The 21,308-nt window shown below is 53.1% G+C and overlaps 1 protein-coding gene across 8 annotated transcripts in view; it reads left to right on the top strand.

The window, feature by feature from the left end:
* Positions 1–21,308, top strand: part of CUX1 (cut like homeobox 1) — a 348,366-nt gene that overhangs the window by 248,945 nt on the left and 78,113 nt on the right. For 6 of the 8 annotated variants that reach the window (XM_070460259.1, XM_070460254.1, XM_070460258.1 and 3 more), the window contains exons 10-11: positions 5,763–5,867; positions 12,686–12,874. In XM_070460259.1, the coding sequence (XP_070316360.1) occupies positions 5,763–5,867; positions 12,686–12,874 (294 nt within the window). The remainder of the gene's footprint in view (positions 1–5,762; positions 5,868–12,685; positions 12,875–21,308) is intronic. The other 2 variants (XM_070460260.1, XM_070460255.1) reach the window with 1 other exon arrangement.

The raw sequence follows: 21,308 nt of genomic DNA, 5'->3' as shown, positions 1-21,308 counted from the left end.
CATCTTTATTCTTTGGGGAGCAGAGAAAGAAAACAGAGGGACTTGACACATGGGGAACTTGGGATGTTAAGAGATCAGAAAGGGGAAGGCCTACGGTGGTAGTTGTGGATTCTGGCCTTGCAGCTCTCCAGGACTGGCCAGGGAAGGGGTCGGGCTTTGTCATGGCTGAGGGCAGAGGCTAATGGGAGGGAGCTCCCGTTATCCCTTGCAGGGAAGCTTGTTCTTAACAATGAGTCTCCAGAGGTACCTGGAGATGCCTTGGAAAGGAGTGAGCTCCCCGTCAAGAGCTATGTGAGCAGATATGGGCCAGACCTCACTGAGCGTGTGAGGTGGAGGATCAGACACAGAGCAAACAGAAAGTGCTTGGACTCAATGACTCAGCAGGTTGACAAGGGTGACTCAATGAGGAGAAAAACTTCCTGGGTAGATAGGGAGGAGGGCACCCGGGAGGACGAGGAAGCACTCAAGGGTTCCAGGCTGTTCCTAAAAGCCACTTTGGGAACGTGGGCCCAGAGGAGGGGTTCCAGCCAGGTTTGGGGCAGGGGGCCTCATCCTGAGAACAGTGGAGCGTCACAGGCAGGAGTGAGATGCCGGATTTGAGTTCTAGACGGATTGCTCTGGCTAGACGGCGGAGAGCGGAGGGGCGTGAAAGGACCGGAAGCCGGGAGAGCAGTGAGCAGCTGCTGAGATGGATCAGGGCAGGGCTCTGCCCCACTGCGACAAGGCAGAGGCGGAAGCAGGAGGGAGGAGGGGCACCGGGAGCTGCACCAGGGCGGGCACAGCCAGACATCTGGTTCTGTGCCTTTCCCATCAGGGGAGAGCCCCGGGAGGAGCAATTTGCTAGTTCATTGGCATATAACATTATTTTTGCACTGGGTTTATAGTCAAAACGTTCTACTGAGACCTGAAGCTCTATTTTATAGCTAAAGTACTTCTGTTTCTAGTGAGGAAAAGTGGAAGAGAATCAGCACCAGGCGATTAGGAGACGGGTTTATTTACACCTATTTGTTCAACTTTGAGATGCTTGTATTAATACTGTCTTTACTGGTGACTATTAAGGTTCAGAGGGCCTTCCCAGGTGGCTCATCAGTAAAGAATCCACCTGCAGTGCAAGAGACCCGGGTTCGATCCCTGGGTTGGGAAGATCCCCTGGAGAAGGAAATGGCAACCCACCCCAGTATTCTTGCCTGGGAAATTCCGTGGACAGAGGAGCCTGGCAGGCTACAGTCCAAAGGGTCACAAAGAGTCAGACACGACTTACAGACTAAAAACAACAACAACAGAAAGTTCAGAGCTTTGGGGGCAGGAGGAGGTAGGGAAATTTGCTCTTCTGGCTTTTCTGAAATCACGACTCAGCAGTCAGCGGACTGTGACAATTTTTAAGTTTATAGGAGTTGGGTTTATATAGCGTTGAGTTAGGTCCAGCTTTCAGCCTGGCTGACCCTTGAAAGGAGAAATTCAAATCAATATCCATCGAATCCCCCAGAAACGCAGGCAGGAAGCCTGGACGGGACTCCAGCCACCAGTACCGGGCCAGCTTGGGACACATGGCAGTTAATCTCCCGGTGGGCTTTTCTGACCTTCCTCCAATAGCATCACTGAAGTGGGGCCACCTCTGGCCCTAGCTGTCCCCCACAGCACTGGGTGGTGCTGCTTTGGAAGGGTGACCTGAAATTAGCTGTGTGCTTTACAGAGCAATGGCATCTGTTCCCTTGGAAAGTTTATCGCTGGTCTTTGTAGTCTTGCTCCCCTTTCTCTTCTTCAAGGGAGGGAAACAGGTTGAAGGGTCATCCCCAAGGAGACCTTGCCTTCTCCCAGAAATGGTCCAAATGTGTTATTTGTACTCGAGGAATATGGTGGCCAGGAGAACCTCCCCCGAAGATGTCCAAATCCCAAACTCCACAACCTGCGGGTATGTTCACTTACCTGCAGAGCAGAATCAAGCCTGTTAATCTGCTGACCTTGAGGTGTGAGATTATACAGGTGGGCCCTCCATAGTCCCCAGGGTCCGCAGAGGCAGAGAGGGAGGCAGGAGGGGTCAGCGTGAGGGGATGTGAGGATTCAGTTGGCCACTGCAGGTGCTGAAGGCCTCAGTGAGGAAGGGGCCACAAGCCAAGGAATGCGGGCATCCTCTATGAGCTGGAAACAGCCAGAACACAGATCCTCCCCCAGAGGCTCAGGAAGGGCCCAGCCCTGCCAGCACCTTGATCTTACCCCAGTGAGCCCCGTAGCGGATGCCTGACCTCAGAACAGTGATGTGATCAACTTGTGGGACATAATAAACTCAATGTGTGGGAGTTTGCTTCAGCAGCCTTGAGAAGGTCCTACAGGGGGGACAGCCTTCCCTCAGACCACGTCCCCAGCCACTCCCGTGGCTGCCGCATCCCTGGAGGGATTTGCTCAGCTCCGGTGTCCCTGAGCCTTGGGCCAGGTTGGGCAGAAGGCTAGATCGGAGACACACCACCTCCACCACCACTATCAACCATATAAAATCAGGGACCTCAAAGCCACACCTTAAATGGGTAAACAGGAAAGCCTCCCTGACGGGGGAGGTGGGGAGGATTCCCTCACTTCCCAGCCTTGTTTCTGGGGGAGGAGACACACCCCTTGAGAGAATTCGGGAGCACAGCCACCTTGCCCAGGGCTCATGTTCCACACCGGGCCAAGACCAGTATCGCCAGCCCCCGCCCCCCGCCCCTGCCTTGGGCTGCAGCCGCCCGAGCCAGTGTCACATGTGCGGAATCGTCCCTGCCCTGTGCTGGCTCGACTAACAGAATTCTTGAAACAAAGTGCCCACAGCCAACAAAGCATCCTGCCTTCCTGGTCACAGACAGCTGAAGAGAGCTAAGAGTTTCACCTGAAGACGAGCTTTGGTCTCTGGTAATTGTCCCCTGAAACTTTTAAGATTTTAAATTTTAAAAACTGTCCTCATTTTAAAGGTAAGGAAAGAATAATTGCCACCTAAGGCAGCCCATGCCAGGAGGCCAAAATAATAATACTCATCCTTCCTCACTGGATGCCTCTCACCCCGTGGTGGGTGCTGCTAGCACCTAGCTTGTGTTATCTCTTTGGTTGTCCTGCAGGGCAGCTCTATCTATCTCTATGGACGGAGTTACCACCACCATGCACAGCAAAACTCTCATTCATTCACATGCTCCCCGCTCCCTGCCCCACTCCCGTTTACTTTCCCTGTGCTTCCAGCATTTGCCCTCGCTTCTCAGAAAAGGACAGAGAGTAAGAAACAGCCAGCAGCTTTGGTTCAGTCACTAGGATGGCTGCAGCTACACAGGGAGCATCTTTAGGCCAGCTTTTTAAAACTGACCACTTGCATTCGTTTCTTGAAAGGAAGAATAAAAAGGTTTTTAGAAATTCAAAAAAAAAGAAAAGAAACAGCCAGCAGATCTCTCAGGAGGGCAGCCCAGGCTTGACCAGGCTCTGTCCTCACCGTGGGGGGCCGTTGAATCACATCCATGGTGCCACCAGCTTGGGAGCCCGGCCTCGGCCCTGGCTCTGCCTCTGCAGAGAGGATGAGGAGGCTGCCATCAGTGGGGACGAGGAGCTACGTGTCTCCCGCACCCACGGCCCCTGTCTGGGCATGCGGATCAGAAACCAGCCCCAGAGCCCGCCCCTCTCGTTGTTGGTTCCGGTTCTAGAAACGAAGCTTCATCCGATTGAACTGTGGTCAAGGGGTAAACGGCAGACCTCGGAAACAAGTGATGTCAGGGAGCCAACCCAGCATAGCACCCCTTCCTTCCACCTCAGCTGCTGACGGTGGGGCTACGTCCACAGCTACAGAGGCTCACTCACCGCAGCAGCTCCTGGCCTCCACTCTCTCCTCCACCGGCTCTGAGGCCTGTTTTGATTTCCAGGTGTTCAGCTTTGTGCGGGATTAGCTGCAGAGCCATGGAGATTTTATGCCCAAAAGTGTAACTGAGGAGAAAGACAAGAGTAAACTTCTTAGTGTGTGCGTGGGCTCAGTCGTGTCCAACTCTTTGCAACCCCATGGACTGTAGCCCGCCAGGCTCCTCTGTCCATGGAGTTCTCCAGGCAAGAATACAGGAGTGGGTTGCCATTTCCTCCTCCAGAACATCTTCAGGAACTTGACTTGAGTATTAGAAAACACGTGGCATGGCCCATCTGGGAACAAACTCAGGGGGAAATCTTTTTCACCAGAGGGGAGACATTCCTGCAGTTATCGTCACCCATGAGCCCCCCAGCCCCCCACCCCCGCCCACCAGCATCTTGGCCACACTGGTCATATTGCTGCCTTTCCTAACATGGGCGCCTCAAGACAGTTTGCAGCAGAGGGTGGGAGGCGGCTGCTCGAGCACAGACAGGCCTGGCCAGGCGCCGTGGGAATTAGATGGAGTGCAATTCCGAGAGCTCCTGGAGCAGCATGGCAGGCAGCCTCCAGCACCACCCTGAGTGGGAGTAGCCACTGTTAGAAATACCGTAATTTGAGGCCACACTGCCCTCGCAGGACCGCTCGAGGCTGCCAAACCCCATCCTCATACATCTAGACAGATCGACGAGTACTGGGCAGGATAACTTTGTACTTCTCTTTTCAAAAGTTCTTTCTTAGCAATTAGTAGGTACACGCTGTCACACCACACAATAAAACACACGAAATAGCCTTACTCAGCCAGGCTCTTCTCGTTCATCTTTTCTGTGAGCAGCATGTACGACTGGCAGAAAGAAGCAGCGATCACACCTCAGACCGTGTGCCCAGCGTCAGTTAGTGACTGCTTCCCACCTGTCTTTGCGTCTCGTCTCAGTCATAACTGTCAAGTCGGGACAAGCCCATCAACAAAGCACTTCTGGACAAGTGTACTTCTGGGTGTTAATCCTTGAAAAGTCCCTGGGAGGGAGAGAGTGTTCCCATCTTACAGATGGGAAGGTGGAGGCTTGGTGAGCTGAACTACGTGACCTGTCCTCATCCCTTGATCCAAAGGCCCAGTTCCTGCCCACTGCACCGTGGCACCCTCTTAGGTGACAGGCATGGGAGTGACTGTCCTCGCCAGCCGGTGGGACATCCTGGTTAGCTGTCCAGGGGCACTGGTGTCCTTGGCCAGGAATTACAGCAAATGACAGAAGCATCCACTTGTTTCTCCTGCAACCTCCTCCCCGTGGGCACCTCTGTTCATCCTCGCCCCCCAAGCAACGCCTTGCTGGCCTGGCTGGCTGGAAATGGCCAGCCTCAGCGTTAGAAAGCTTGGTTGGGTGAAGGGTTAAATATGTTGAAATAAGCCTGGTTCTCACAAAAGAAGTGGCATTTACACCCCGTCCGTTTATGGAAATACTTGCTAGAGGAAAACAACCACAACGTTGTGCGTGTTTTCAGGAGGAGAATGGCCAGAGTGTCTTTAATTCACTGTTTACCCGTGAGAATTACTCCCAGGAGTAATCCTGCAATAAAATCTTCTTGGTCTATGAGAATAGAAAGAAATTGAATCAAAAGACTCCATTTCCACTTGTATTTATTCAGTCTGGGAAATTCAGTGGGCCGGAGCGCTAGTATCAGCAGGGGATTCCTTGCTCCTAGCGTTAAATTACTGTCATAATCGCTCAATTATTTCTTCCTTGTACTGTTTAAAATAAAAATCCATCACATTCTCTGTGTTTTTTTTCTAGCATTTATTAGGTTGAGTGTTTAGGAAAATCAATTATAGTCAGTCAGGCATGAATTGATGAATGTTCTTGTAATAATTGTCAGTTGTTAAACCGAATGTACTTTCTCTTTCCACCCTTTTCATTTCCTTCAGAGGGCAGAGGTGGCTCAAAGAGAGGCAGAGACCTTGAGGGAGCAGCTCTCGTCAGCCAACCACTCTCTCCAGCTGGCCTCCCAGATCCAGAAGGCACCGGACGTGGTGGGTGGCCCAGCCCCGTGGGGACCCTGTCGCCCTGCACCCGCACCTCTGTGTTACAGCCACTTTCTCCTTCGGCTGTAGAGCATCCCTTTGGCGGGGATAATATTTGAAATAGTCCCGCTGTCTTGGTGGAGAATGCTTGTGACAGTCTGGGGGTGGAAACTGAGGCAGAGGGGGAGCTTTGCTGGCGGTGCGTTGGTGCTGGTGGTCAGGGTGACGCCACCAGGTGCAGAGCCCGCAGAGAGCGTCCCCCCGCTTAGGCTGGTGGGGGTTGGGGGGCTGCCGCTGGCAGATGGGCGGCACTCCCAAGCTGAAGGCTTAACGATACTGCACAGGAAGTTTGGAGATTTGGTCTTCTTGTGGACATGTCCTTCCAGAGTAAAAAACGCTTCATGATGGGAGTGGGGGTGGGGAACAAGGGAGGTGATCACGCAGCAACCCACTCTGCGTCTGCGTGATAGTCTGGACCTCGCCCAACGTGCGCGCGATCCCGAGGAGCCAGGCACACACCTCTCAGTCCTCTGCCTCTTGATTTTCCTGAGATTAATGGAAACTGCTTTTAGCTGGAACTTTCCCAGCTCAATCAGGGCAGCTTTGAACTATTGGATTTCAGGCTCTTCAGTGCCGTGCAGCAACCATCGACCCTGGAACCAAACCCCTGGGTTCCAACCCCAGCTCTGCAGTTTATCTGCTGTGTGACGTGGGGCAAGTGGCTTAACCTCCCTGAGTCTCAGTGGCACCATCCATAAAATAGGTTTTCACAAGCGTTCTAGAAATTACTCTGAGCGAGGCCAGTCCCGCCACATAATCCATCATCCGACAACCTTAGTGGCGAGTCTTCTGTGGTCAGCATCAGCGCTCTGGTCCAGGAGCCCCAGTTTCCAAGCCAGCTCCATCACTAGTTCATATCCAGTGATGTGAACTCAGGTGGTAACACTTACCAGGCCTGAGTTTCGGCGTGCAGAGTAAGGAGGAAGTGATCCTGAGGACCCCTCAGCTTTGACGGCCTATGATGGGTGAATCACACTTGTCGGTATCCTTTTATTTATTTTTTCTTAAGTTTTTTTTTTTTTTTTTTTCTTTTCTGACTTGGACTAGTTTTAAAGTTTTCATTGACTTTGTTACAACATTGCTTCTGTTTTTATGTTCTGGTTTTTTGGCCACAAGGCATGTGGGATCTTAGCTCCCTGACCAGGGATCAAACCCACACCCTGTGCTTTGGAAGGCAGTGTCTTAGCCCCTGGACCACCAGGGAAGCCCCTGTCCTTTTACTTAACAGACAGTTGGAGAGCCCTTGCCGTGAGCCGGGACCCGCAGTGGACACTGGGAGAGCCAGGAGGGACGAGCTAGGCCCTCCCCGTAGAGAGGACAGTCGAGGGGGAGACGTCCTGCTGTAATAAGTGACACATCACTCTGACAGCCTCTCTACCACCCAGCCCATGAAGCGGGGTATTGTCATTTCTTTATATAGATGAGGAAATGGAAGCTCCCTGGACGTAAACCCCTCGTCCCAGAATGTTCGGCCCCAGTGTCCAAGCCAGGACTTGAGCAGGGGCTGCATCCACCCCAGACCAGAGCTTTAAAATTATTCCCCAGGAACGGATCCAAAGCAAAGCTTTAGTGTGAGGACCCCTTGTAAGACGAGATTTTAAGTTCACATTTAACTAAAACATGAGTTAAGCATTTCAGGATACAGAGAAAAAATTTCCATTTAAGGCACCATCACAGCCTTTGTACTTAATGGACTCTGGTATTAATTTTGCCCAAAATGGCCCCTCGTCCAAGTTCACCTGGACGGGACCCAGCCCCACGGCCATGGCAGGAGGAAGCCGTCGAGGATGGTGTTTACACGGCTTCTCCTGGCCTCTGTGGTCACTTGGGGCCCTCGAGAGAAGGCCATGCATCCTGTGTCCACACGGGGCTCCTGAGCTACAAGTTGTGATTGAGAGGGTTCCTGGCACAGTCCTGGACTGTAGCAACCAAAACATTTCAGAAGGAAATGAGTGTTTGTGCAGGTAAAGTAAGTTGTGGATCCTCGGGGTGCTTAAACACTTCATCATCGGCTAAGTGCAGTGTTTACATGGCACCGCTTCAGTCTCCCGCTAGCGACCCTGCCAGGGCTCCCCTTGGGGGTGCGTTCCCACGTAGCTCAGCAGCTCCAGCCCCAGCCAGTCGGGGAGCGAACGAGCAAACATAGGAAACCGGGCCAGCGGCACAAAGTCTGTTGGGCTTGGCTGGCAGAACTCATCAGAGAAACAGTCGAGGCTATAGATCCAGCAGAAGCCAAAGATCCCGGGCCACTGGGGTCTTAGTGGAATCGCCAATTCCGGAAGGCGCTGCTCCTCCACCCTGAGGGGCCGTGCAGGGCTCCTAACAGTTATCTCCTCTCTGCCTCATGACGCCGCAGTCGTTAGAGGACAGTTTTGTTGCCTTCATTTTGTATGTGAGGAAACAGGCTCAGAAGAGTTAAGTCATCTGCCCAGGGTCACACAGCTAAAGCATGAGTGAGTTGGAATGTGAGCCCAAGGTTGTCTTGTTCCAAAGTCCACCCCTTCTTCCCCCTCCATCCAGCCACCCTGGATGGGTGCACACTCGTGCGCACTCAAGGAGACAGGAGATATGCAGGCTCTTTGGCAAGTATTTATAGGAAAATGTTAGTTCGGGGCTCTGATGCCCCACACAAGGCCGCCTTGAACCTAAACGCCTGTCCATCAGGTGAACGAACCAGATGGAGTTCACCTACATTGGCCACTTGGCATTGGCAGGAATAGCAGGGTGATGAGGAGGAAGGGAAATGGAGCCTCCCAGTCCCTCGGCCCTCCCCGGAGAGGTCAGCCTAGACTCCAAGCGTTTGCCTCATAGGCTGGGATCCCGGCCCACCATCACCGCACGTCAGGTTTCCCGCACGTTGAGTAACACTCTTGTATCTTTTTCGTATTTCACCTGAAAATGGCTGCAGGGTAGCAGAGATCATTATCTGGCATCTTCTGTCCGGTCTTCATGTTCTGGTCTCTGTGGGAGGATTTATGTGACCTGCGAGAGTCCACACAAGCGAGTTGGCAGGCAGGCAGATGGTTCCAAGGGACAGAGTTTAATGGGGACTCCCTCAGCCACTACTGCTTCTGCATTCATTCTCCCCTTTGGAAACACACCCCCACCCCCAAGTCCCAGCACCCTTATATATGGTGGGACACAGGCCCTTATATATGAAGCCTGGAGCCTGGGCAAGTCCCCCAAGACAGACTCGGGACCCCATGCTGGTGCTCCCAGGGGCCTGTTGTCAGGCTGAGGGAAGTCAGTTTCTGTCCTTCCATGGTTTGTCCGAGCCAGGGTCCTGACCCTGGACCCCAGCCATGTCCCTGGGGAGTCCCTGGGCCCTACCCCAGGCCCCTGAACCACAGCTGCCACCGCAGGGCTAGGCCCCATGTGTTTGCTAAAGCCCCCAAGGGATTTGGGCTTTCCTGGTGGCTCAGCGGTAAAGAATCTGCCTGCAGTGCAGGAGATGAGGGTTCAGTCCCTGGGTTAGGAAGATCCCCTGGAGAAAGAAATGGCAGCCCACTCCAATATTCTTGCCTGGAGAATCCCATGAACCGAGGAGCCTGATGGGCTACAGTCCATAAGGTCACAAAGAGTCGGACATGATTAGCGATTAAACAACCACCAAGGGATTTGGGTGTGGCTAAGTCAAGGCCTAGACAGACACGAGGGAGGCAGTGGTCCTGGTCCCTTGGGTCCACATTTCTCAATAATAATCTCAACTGATTAATTTCAGTTATTACTACTTATTACTGAACTGCCAGAGGCCAACCTCCTGCAGTTTTCCACCTCTCCCTGACCCTGTCCCACCATCTCCTTTGAGCTGGTGCCCACAGATCAGCGGGCCACGCCTCCATCACCCAGGTGTGGGCCTCTCCTCCACCCACAGCCCCTGGTCCACTCCCAGGCCCTTGTCCAGCTCTCCCTCCATTTCCCACTGTGTCTACATGATGGGACGACAGAATGCCCTTGTGCTAGAGATGGGAGTGAGCACATTCAGGTGCGGAGGAGGGTGGTGTTTCCTATCCTAATTCTAAGGTCCCATTGCTTTATGGTGTATTACCTCATCTCATCTCACATAATTTATGTGAGACACGAATGATGTTTGCTTTGTTACGAATAAGCACTCTGTGGCTGTTCCTAAATTAATTGGCATGCCTACATTCACGTGGTTGACTTGTGGGCCAAGACAGGCTGGGCCCCAGGAGCTGAGTCACCATCCATCCCCTGGGACAGCCCGTCCCCTGCCCCCATCCTGGGTCCAGGGCCACACTGAGAGCTGCTGTTTTTATACATGTCTTCTGAGCCCCTTGTCTCTGATGTGGTGACCTGCACTCACCCGTTGAAAACCCCAGGTCACCTTCCAGTTTGTCTTACAGATTCTTTCCCTAAGAGCACTTTCACAGTCTCTATGGCTGCCATTCCTCATCCCTGGAAGACTGGTAAATAAGTTCAATTAGATACCATAGCACAGCCTACCCCCACCACAAGGCTGACCTCCCTTTATCACTGTTATCACATCCCCCTGCTAAGTCCGGGCCCCCGGCCGCCTTCCCAAGTGGTCACTTTCAGGTACCAACAGACTCAGTCCTCTTCAAGCCGGCCCCTCAGCATCGGTCACCGCTTCCTTGTGCCCTGCTCCCTACCTCTCCCACCCCGTCCCACCTGTGGCGTCTGTGCCCGGAGACAGAGCCCCTCTTCTTCCCACAGGCTCACCCGTCCACCCACACCCTCCCTTCATCCGCAGGCCCCTCTGCTGTCCTCGCTGCAGGGGAGACTTCTCTGCGGTCCCTTGGCTCCTGACTTCAGTTCCTGCCCATGTTGTCTAAGGGCAGAGCTTCCTAAATTCTCTGTGGTTAAGGATGCTTTTATTTGTTTTGTTTTGTTTCTAATTTCCAATCTGTTGCAGACTGTTTTACAAAAGACAATAAAAATGTCACAGCAAAATCAGATTGCTGTAAAAGTTTCTAAACGCTTATTCTCCATTTCAGTGCTTGTCTCACTGTGTACCGGCCATGGTTTATGAATTGGCACCGGTCCGTGGAGCACAGTCTGAACAGAACTGGTCTGGACAGCATGTGCCTCTTTAATAAGTTGGCGGGAGAATGCTCACTGGGGCCCCAGGGCCACGGGTAGATCTGCCAGAAGTCAGGGGAAGTGAAGGGCTTACTTTACAACGTCATGCAGGCTAGAGACACTGCCCACAGAGCTTCACATTCTTACATGGTAAAGGCCTAAGTTTCCTGGGAGGGAGATAGGAAACATTATTTCCCTAGTGACCAGCTGTCCCCAAAAGTGAGAACCCTGTGACAGGCATGTCACATGTGGGATGGCATGGCCGTCCCTGCCAACTGGGGCTGCAGCTGCCACAGTTTCCTGCCCCAGTTTAGGCCAGACCACGGCATGCAGCAGTGCATTTCCAGGGGCCGGAGTTCGGCGGGAATGGTGGCATTCTAGACCGCAGTGTGAGCCACCCCCAGGTCTCTGCTGTCACGGGGACCAAGCCATCCTCCCCTCCCCACCCCCGTCAGTCATACCCAGAAGCGCTCTGCCCTGCAGTCAAGCTCCCAGAATTATTCAGGTGCTACAGTTACTTTTAAAACCTGATAAAAGTACTGCTCTCCTACTTGAGAAGTGGAGTTATGAATTTGACTTTTAAAAAAGATCTTTTCCCTGTTTTGCATATTTTCTAAAATGAGCAAATTTGAGGAGTGGGGAGTAAGGTTTTTAAAACAGCAATTATCAAAAGAATTTGTAAGCAAAGGAACCCCAAATAATGCATTTTCCACATCTTTTAGCTTTTTTTTTAATTGCCAACTCTGAGAATCAACTTGTCAAATGATATCTCAGCTTCTAGATAATATAGTAATAAAGCAAAAGGGTACCGAATCTCATCTTGTGGTAGAAAAGTCCGAATGCTGTGGAATATCCCAGAAGCCATCCTCAGAACCTTCCCCTCTGGCGTCCCCAGCCATCATTAGCAGGGCCGTTTCCTTCACCTCCTTCAGGCCTTTGCTCAAAAGTCACCATCTCAATGAGGTTTCTCCTGACATATTAATCCCAGATGCCCCATCCCTGCTTCAGTTTTTTCATGGCACTTATCACCATCCAACACGCTCCATGCTGCTAATAAGCGTATTTAAGGCACCTTGATAGCTCAGCTGCTAAAGAATCTGCCTGCAGTGCAGGAGACCCCAGTTCGATTCCTGGGTCAGGAAGATCCGCTGGAGAAGGGATAGGCTACCCACTCCAGTATTCTTGGGCTTCCCTGGTGGCTCAGCTGGTAAAGAATCTGCCTGCAGTGCGGGAGACCTGGCTTCAAATCCTGGGTCGGGAAGATCCCCTGGAGAAGGGAAAGGCTACCCACTCCGGTATTCTGGCCTGGAGAATTCCATGGACTGTATAGTCCATGGGGTCGCAAAGAGCCGGACACGACTGAGGGACTTTCACCTTCAGGCCCACCCTGCCCCGCCCCATGGGGACAGGACTTCTGTCCTTTTGTCCTCTGCCGTGTGCCTGCTACACGGTGGGTATTCGGTAAATGGTTGTTGAACAGACGAATCCAGGCGGCAGCTCCCAGGCAGGTGGGAAGGTGGCGGGGGCAGGGCGATGGGCAGGGCAGGTCCGAGCAGAGGCACGAGGTGCTGCCGTCTCATCCGCGTCACCATCCACATCCTTCCCGCCGCCTGCTTTTCACCTCAGCCGGCCACCAGCATCGACAACCGACCCCGCATACCCGTCCGAAGCCGGAGCGGTTTTGTCATCTCCTTTGTCCTCCGCAGGAGCAGGCCATAGAGGTGCTGACCCGCTCCAGCCTGGAAGCTGAGTTGGCCGCCAAGGAGCGGGAGATCGCCCAGCTAGTGGAGGACGTGCAGAGACTACAGGCCAACCTCAGCAAGCTGCGTGAGAATTCGGCCAGCCAGATCTCCCAGCTCGAGCAGCAGCTGAGCGCCAAGAACAGCACCCTCAAGGTAAGGGCATCAGAGGGCTGGGAGGGAGTTCGGGGGGCCGGGGAGGGCGGTGCACACACCACCTCCCTCCACACATGGTCCTGGAGGGCACATGGCGTCTGGCTCCCCACCGGCACCCTGAGCTCTTCAAAGGGCACTTCACCCCACTGTGTAATGACCATGGCAGCGTGCCTCACCTCAAAGCCATCTTGTTGTCTGTAACAGTGATGGTTAAAATTCCTTCTCCTTTTAAAAGCAAAAGCGACTACTGGGGACTTATCTCGGTCGAGCTCCAGCCATCAGCCTGAGTCTCTCCCTCCAGTGAGGACAGTAGAAGCAGGCATGAGGTTCCCCTGGACTCACCTCCTCTCAGAAGCTCCATTAGGCTTTTGTTTGGAGGACTCCGTGTCTTGACTGACAGCAGGCAAGGCAGCCTTGACCCCTGTGAGGTGACTGGAAGCAGAGTCCTAAAGCCCAAGACAGCGAGGCAGGACGGGCTTTGACCCGGATGGCACATCCCTGCCAGTCGGCCATCCTCTCATGCAGCCCATGGTAGAAACCCCCTTCCTGGGGGCCTGCCCGCCCACAGCGCCTGCTGATCGTCCAAGGACTCAGAGGCTGTTGGTGCTAGACCCGAGGCTATGAGCTCGCTGGCCTGGGCTAGAGCACAGTAGCCCAGCTCTGCCGGCCTCCCCTGGCTCCTAGAGGAGGCTGCCTCAGGAGGGCCCAGCCCCTTGGGACCCCAGCCCTCCCTGTGCCCAAACAAAATGAACGCCAAGGGTTCACTTCGGGCAAGTCAGCACCGATCCTGGGGGGCCCTGCTCCCGACCTGCAGGGCTGTTTTCTGACCCGCTGGCCTGTGCCAGGAGCCAGGGCCCAGAGCCCCCACGATCTGCCCCTGATCTCCCACCCGCAGTCCTCAGCCGTCTAGCCAAAAACTGTGTCCTCTTGCGGCGTCTCGTGCATCTGTGTCCCAAATTCAGAACCCAGAACCTTCTACATTGTATTTTTTAAATTATACTTATTTAAGGTATGTTCAATCTGTTGAAGTTAGCATAATTTGGAGGTGGTCCTGGCACCCTAGACTCACACATCAGAGCCAGCAAGGACTCCTCAGTGGGATCTTATTTGACGACAAAGAGACAGGACCAGTGAGGGCAGAGGCACGAGCTCTGCCGTCCGCCCACAAGGCCCCCCACCTCCACTCAGCGCCCATTCGTGACGGGCGTGAATGGATAAGCGACCAACGGCCAATTATAGTCCCTGTGCACAAGAGAAAGTGGATCACAGTTAATCGTAAAAAATGTCAGGAAAACTTTCTCTTATGTAAAGCAATTCTAGAATGTGGTTAGGCCCCATTTTGATATTTTCTAAGTTGAGGTTTTTTTTGTTTTTTTTTCCTTCTCAACTCATGACCATGTTTCTGAGGCAGCACTTAGTCTCCAGCAAGTCTGTCCTCCTGGCAGCTCGCTGGCCTGACCTCGCTGGCACCAGGGCGGCCACAGTTCACCCTCACTAGACCCTTCTCTGCCTCTTTGGGTTTCTCTTCCACCTCCTGAGAAACTTCCTGGTGCCCAGGCCCCTCCGAGGACACGGTCCTGCCAGGACAGGGAGATGGTTGTTCAACTCGCCGGTGTTGCGTATTCTCTCATCAGCTTGCACAGAGAGTACCAGTTCCCACTTTTTATTTCCAGATTCAATGTCATTCTCTCGTGTTAACAGCCGTTTCTGACCCCAGCAGAGGCATAACTATCAGATAATTCTCCTTCTCCTCCTTTGTTAACAGCTAAAGGGTGCGACTCAAGTCCGTGATGCGTTTGACTACATGAGAGGGAGGCTGTAGACCCTACCGTTTTATTACAGAGCAATTTCTTCCGAATCAGTTAAGGTTTTAATGTTTGCCTTCACCAAAAATGAAACGCAGTTTCACAAATTAATGTTCTTTACCCATATCTTGGGGGAATTCTTTAATACTGTGCAGTTAATGAAACAATTCGGCAATACTTCTTCCAAAATTATTACTCCCTTATCTTCATCTGATCTAATAATCAAAACATATCCTCTAGTAACAAGACTTCTCTGATTTTAATTATCTTAACCCCTGGTCGCCAGGAGCAAAGCTCTCCCTGATATCAGACCTACTCGCGGAAGGCGCCTGCCTTCCCCAAACGAGCGCGTCTGCCTTGCTCACCCAGAGGAATAAGGTTAATTGAATGAGATACTTCCCTGGGCTTTTTTTCTTTCCTAATGTGTGCAATTTATAGTCTCCAATCTAAACTAAGCAGCAAAACAATTATTAGGAAACTATTTTATGAATGAGACCTGTCAAACCAACCCAATGCTTTTGCACCAGGGGTCTGGGGCCAGCTGTGGTGGCCTCTGGAAGCAGCCAGGAGCCTCCCCTGACTTCCCGTTTCCTCCTCCCCCTCCTGCCACTACCAGCACCACTCCTCCTCCGTCCTTTCCTCCTTGGACTGTGTTGACCTGCTCTGGGGGCTCGGGTTGGGATCGCCGGCCGAGGGCACCACAGCCTCCGGCTGTCTCTCAGCCTCTCGGTATGATGGGTGGTTTCACCATGGACACTGACCACAACCTGAGATAAATTGTGATGTGCTTGATGACGGTCTCACAAGGGCAGAAGCGCAGTGGACAAGCCTTGAGATTATTACGTATTGAGCTTCCTGGGGTCTTCTCCACCAGGACACCCCAGGGTGTATGTGCTCTGTAATGAAACATGTTTGGGGACTAAGTGGTTTGCTTTCTCGAGCACCCTGACACGCCCCCTCTCTTTTCAACTGAATACTTTCTTCCCTTCACCTCCATAACTGATAGTCATGAGGATAAACTGCCGGTTGGATGTCTACCAGTCTCTCTCCTCACGTTCTACTTTCTCAAGCCAAGTTCGCCATCACTATCCAAAGGCAGTGGTGCCTCCTCTAACCTTCAGACATCAAAACGGACTCAGAAGCGGGAGACGTTTCTTCCTGTCTGATCTGACAAGTGCTTCAGCTCCATGCCACTTGTCAGGGATCATTCTGTACTCGTAACCAATGAAATAGCCTGACCACCATCATGAGGCTGTTGTCTCTGGTAACACCGCTCTGGGGTCTTCTGTCAGAACCCTTCAGTAGCCCAGGAAACACGGCTACCTGTAGCTCCAATTTAAAACAGGTGTCTACAAGAAAGACTCACTGAGGCGGTCTCCCCTGGGGAGAAATAATATTTTCTACAGATGCTTTAAAGATCAATGGTTCTCACTGGATGCATTGACCCATGTGTTAGAATCACATGAGGACCTTTTTCCAAACCACACAAGCCTCCCCAACCATCCACACCGCTCAGGCCACCTCCGGAGGTTCTGTTGGGTTCTTTTGAGCCACTGTCTCTCTCAGAGTGAGGACGAAAAAAGACCGACAGCCACTTCTCTGCACTCGTTCAGCAGCTTTAATTGTGGACACTCCCTCTTCAGTTACATAAGTTCCCTCTCCAGCCATGTTTCCTCTGCAGCAGGGCTGCCCTTGACCGCATTTTAACCAGCATCTTATCACTGGCCCAGTGTATGAAGCTCCAACATCCAGTCCCGCTGATGCTCACCGGGCTGGTGGGTATGATCGTGATCCATCCAGCCCGAAGCTGTAGAGGAAAGACCTGTACACGTGTCCCTCCACGGCCCCCACTCGCCCTGGATGGCACGAGCAATTCCTAACGTCAGACACCCTAGCATCAGAGAGCCCGGGGGCCGAGCCTCCCTGAGCCTCGTCCTGGCTGCATCTTGAAAGCACGAGGGGCGAAGGTGGCCCCGGGCCAGGGCCGCAGCTGTTGTGATGCCCCAGAGGGAGGAACTGGGGGACTTTGTGCTAGAGGCCTCGAGGCCCGACTCTGGATTGAGGTCATAAGTAAATCACTGTAGACTGGTGGGCATTACTGGAAATGCTTCCAAAGCTAATTTCGGGAATCTACGGTGAATCCTCTTAGACACAGGTGCCCTTGGTCACTGGATGAGTGACTCTTGATATTCACCTGCAGACGGTCCCCAGCTTGTGGCCCACTTAGCCAACCTTGCAATGTCCAGGTGGCTGAAATATCCAGCCAGGACCCATAAGGAGTCGGCTCTGGTCCCCTCTGTGCTGAGTCACCCAGGATCGCAGCTCGAGGAAGCTGGAGGTGACTTGTGATGGGGTTATGACGCAGGGACTCCCCCTTTTCTGTCCAGAGCACGCTTCTCCAGCTGGCAGCAAGGCCTCTAATGTCACAGTCACTCTCCCTACCACCCGGCCTGGAGGTGGGCGTCTCCCCTTTTGATCTCACATCCCCAGCATCCTTGCAGAGCATGCGCAGCACCCAACCAGGCATGTCTGGGCTTCTTGCCCAGGGATGAAAGTTGAAGTTATACCAAGGGACGACTGTTGGTTTAGTACTCCCCAGCACCTCCCTAGCATCAGCTGACCCTAAATTTACTTAACTGCCACCTCTCACCAAGGAGCAATGGAGACCTGGGGTGGGGGCGGGGGGGAGGGTCACTGTTCAGGTGAAAAGGAGGGGCACGCTGTCTAGTTCCAGCCCCCACAGAAGAGTCAACCTCAGACCTCTGCCTTGGGCCAGGGAGCCCAATCATACCCACTGGGTTCTGCCCAAGGGTCCACGTCAGGGTGAGGTGTCACACACCGATGCCCCTAACCTGACCTGTGGGTCCTTAGACAGCACTGCCAGAAGCCTGGCTCCCATCACCCCGGAGGGAAGAGTCGGAGTCACCGGTAAACAGCAATGCAATCGCCTCTCTGGCCCCGTCTGCCATGTGGCAAAGACGTGTTGCCTCCTCGACCCCTCGCTGTGTATTCCAGAGGACCAGGCCTCTCGAGGGTCTTTGCGTTAGTCTCTGTGCCAGAGACCCTTAAGTTGGCAGCCCTAGGCCCCATGTTATAACTTGACTAAGATAGATGTCTTTTATAAATTTAGTACCTAATTTGCTGCACACCAAAATACTTTGCATTTGAAATTAAATTACCTCATTATTTGAGTCTTAGCCAGGGTTTTGAGAACTTCGTATAGATAATGCTTCTAGCAATTCAAGGAACATTTGATGAGCTCTCCTAAGTTCTGGAGCCATTAAGCTCCAGAGCTCCTAAGCTTGGTAGAATTAAATGTGAGTTCATGCGTGCTAAGTCGCTTTAGTCATGTCCAACTCCTTGCAGCCCTATGGACTGCAGCTCGCTAGGCTCCTCTGTCCACAGGGTTCTCCAAGCAAGAATAGTGGAGTGGATTGCCATTCCCTTCTCCTGGGGATTTTCCTGACTCAGGGGTCAAACCCATGTCTCTTAAGTCTCCTGCATTGGCCAGTGGTTCTTCACCACTAGCACCACCTGGGAAGCCCTATAATATTAAATGTACATGACCTATATTATAAGACATGTGTTGGAGGGGCCCTTGCAGCTTGCACTTGTGCATCTGACATTTCCTCAACTCTGTCCTTTGCAAACCCATGTTTTCACCCGCCCACTTCCCCAGAGGAGAAATGTGAGGCCCGACAGGCTAAGCCTATTACCCAGGCTCCCGCTCAGCCATTTAGGTCTGAGCTAGAAGCCCAGCTCCGCACTAGACCTTTCCTCCCCACTCTGTACAAGGTCAGACCTTTCCTCCCTGTTCCATCCCCCAAGCAGCTTCTCAGGAAGGCAACCCGCTTCCCAGATTCTGTGTTCATAGCACGAGATGTAGGGCTGCCGTTCCTGCCATTGGCGTAGAACAGCCAGAGCTGTTCAGGCATCTGTCCTTCTCTGTGGATGTGCCCAGAGCAGCAGGGGCGCTGGGAGGTGGCAGACGGGGATGTGGAGAACCTCAGAGATGGAGCCCCTGGCCTGAGACCCATATAGTGTCTTCAGAAACCGTCTAGTCATATTCAGGAAGTGCTGTGCTGTGCTGTTCTTAGTCACTCAGTCGTGTCTGACTCTTACAACCCCATGGACTGCAGCCCGCCAGGCTCCTCTGTCCATGGGATTCTCCAGGCAAGAATACCGGAGTGGATTGCCATGCCTTCCTCCAGGGGATCTTCCCAACCCTGGGATCTAACCCAGGTCTCCTGCATTGCAGGCAGGTTCTTTACCATCTGAGCCACCAGGAAAGCCCAAGAATACTGGAGTGGGTAACCTATCCCTTCTCCAAGGGAACTTCCCGACCCAGGAATCAATCCAGGGTCTCTTGTGTTGCAGGCAGATTCTTTACCAGCTGAGCTACCAGGGAAGCCCATATTCAGGATCAGCCCAGGGATAAAGTAGCAATAACTGCCATAATAACTCACCACCAGTACCGAGGGCAGTCCCATGTGCCAAGCACCATGCTAGGTGCTCAGTATTCCCATGGCGCTCTGTCTGCGGGTTCCACATCCAGGGGTTTGCGGGGCCGAGTGCCCCATGCTGTTCTATGTAAGGGACTAGCGCATCTGTGGACTTGGCACCTCAGAGGTCCCAGAACCAGCCCACTCTAGGTGCCGAGGGACAGCTGTCCCATTTAGTCCTCATGAAGCCCTGAGCCATGTGTGCCGTTACCCCCATTTTATAGATGAAGAAACCGAGGCTTCGAGAAGTTAAGCGCCTTGTCCAGGGTCTCTCCTGCTCAGTGGCTGAGCCAGGACTTGGCTCGGGTCTGTCGGGCCCCAGCCCACCAGCGCCTCACTGCTTCCTGCACTTGTTTCAGGCATCCCACCAAGGCCTGCAGTGCAGAACCCATGTGTTTTTTGGGTTTTTCTTTTCCTTTCTCTGGACAAACAGACAGATGCTCTGCAGACATGTTGAGATAATTAAATGAGATGGTTGGTGTGTGGGATGTGGAGCCAGGCCTGGGATCTGGCCCACAGTGCAACGAGCATCAGCGAAGTCCAGGGGGAGACTCTCCAGTGGAGGGACGGCCTGGAGTGCCTGCTGCCATCCAGGAGGGATGCTCCTCAACTAGACTTTCCCGGCTCCCAGCAAAGAGTCTGGGGTCAAAGAACGGAGCTGAGGGCTCTTGGGCTTTTCCCCCCGAGTTGGGCCCACACCGTGTGCCTCCCGCCCTGCTCATGTCCATCAGGAGAGGTCCTGAGGCAGCACCAGCCCCACCGGGCCCCCATCCAGGTGTCTCCTCAACCGAGGTTTGCAGGCACTGTCCTGGGTGCTTCCTGACTACTCTACCTCCAGATAAACAGCAGAAATTTCAGTGGAAGCTGCTTAGTTCTCCGTGAAAACTCATATTCAACCAAACAGATTCCAGGCCTAAAACCTTCTGATCTGGGCCGATCTCAGGTCTGCAGAGAGAGCCTGGAGACATATCCTCAGGGACCCCACACCGAGATCTGGCAGCAACAGTGGTCCCGTGGCAAAGGCCCCACAGTGCCAGCATCTGCAGTGGCTCCTTGTCTCCCTCCCTTTCGCTCAACCCTCAGAGGTCATTGCTGCTCCCATCTCACGGATGAGCCACCGATCGACGTGCCCACAGCGCTCAGCTTGTGAGTGACAGAACTGACTCTGGGTTCCGGGCCGTGCCAGGTCCGAAAGCTCCATGTCCATCCTTCTTCCTATCCGTCTCCTATTCTGTGAACTCGACCACATTTTACATGTGCCCTGCATCCAGCAGCAGTGAGTCTCATCCTCTGAAGGTGCTTTGCGTCCCGGCAGCACTGGGTAATCTTGTAACAGGAAATGTTTCCCCGCTGTTCGACCACAGGGAAGAGAAAGAAAGAATCGCTCCTTCGTGAGCACCTTCTGAGCATCTTTTGTCAGAAAAAGAGCATCTGCTACCTCCCGTTTGATTGTGAGGAGAAACCATCATAATAGAGAAAGTTGGCCAGAGGTCTGAAAAAGGAATGAGGGCAAAGCAATTCTCCACAATGGAAAATACAAACACAAGAAACCACCCACAAAGACTGCAGGAAAAGATGGGCTAAATGGGGGCACATGGGATTCAGGTGAGCATCACAAGGCTGGTGGGCCAGGTGGGAATCTTCTCCCCAAATTCTAGAATGTTCTGAGTCGGCTTTAAACTGTGATCATAGACATGGCTGGTCAAGCAGAGCCTGAAAGGCAACCAGAGCCGTACAGATGGGAAGGGGCTGTTGATTCAAGGATGGAAGTTGTTCACCCCAGGCTTGGAAAGAGGCTAAATGGCCAGGACCCTCTGCTGGCTGAGTCTTTGTGTTTCATGTCAAGCTGTCCTATTTGCCACAAAAGGCTCCTTTGGTTGGGAGACAGGGGGATGAAGTTGCAGATAAAGAACAAACTAGGCCAAACGCACCTTCATAGAAGGAAGCACCCTCTGCTCACCACTGTATGCCAAAGGCTCTTCCCTGGCGAGAAGGCCCTGCAGGGCTCTGAATGAAATCAGCCACGTGGGCTCACAGAGTTGAGTGGAGCACATCAGAGCATCCCCATACCCACGAAACTTGCTGTCACGCCCCTGGGCCTTGCCGAAGAGCCCCTAACCTCCTACC

This window comes from Odocoileus virginianus, chromosome 33 (assembly GCF_023699985.2).
Source record: "Odocoileus virginianus isolate 20LAN1187 ecotype Illinois chromosome 33, Ovbor_1.2, whole genome shotgun sequence".
NCBI classification, from domain to species: domain Eukaryota; kingdom Metazoa; phylum Chordata; class Mammalia; order Artiodactyla; family Cervidae; genus Odocoileus; species Odocoileus virginianus.
Note: the sequence above shows the minus strand (reverse complement) of the source record. Positions and strands in the feature narration are given on the sequence as shown.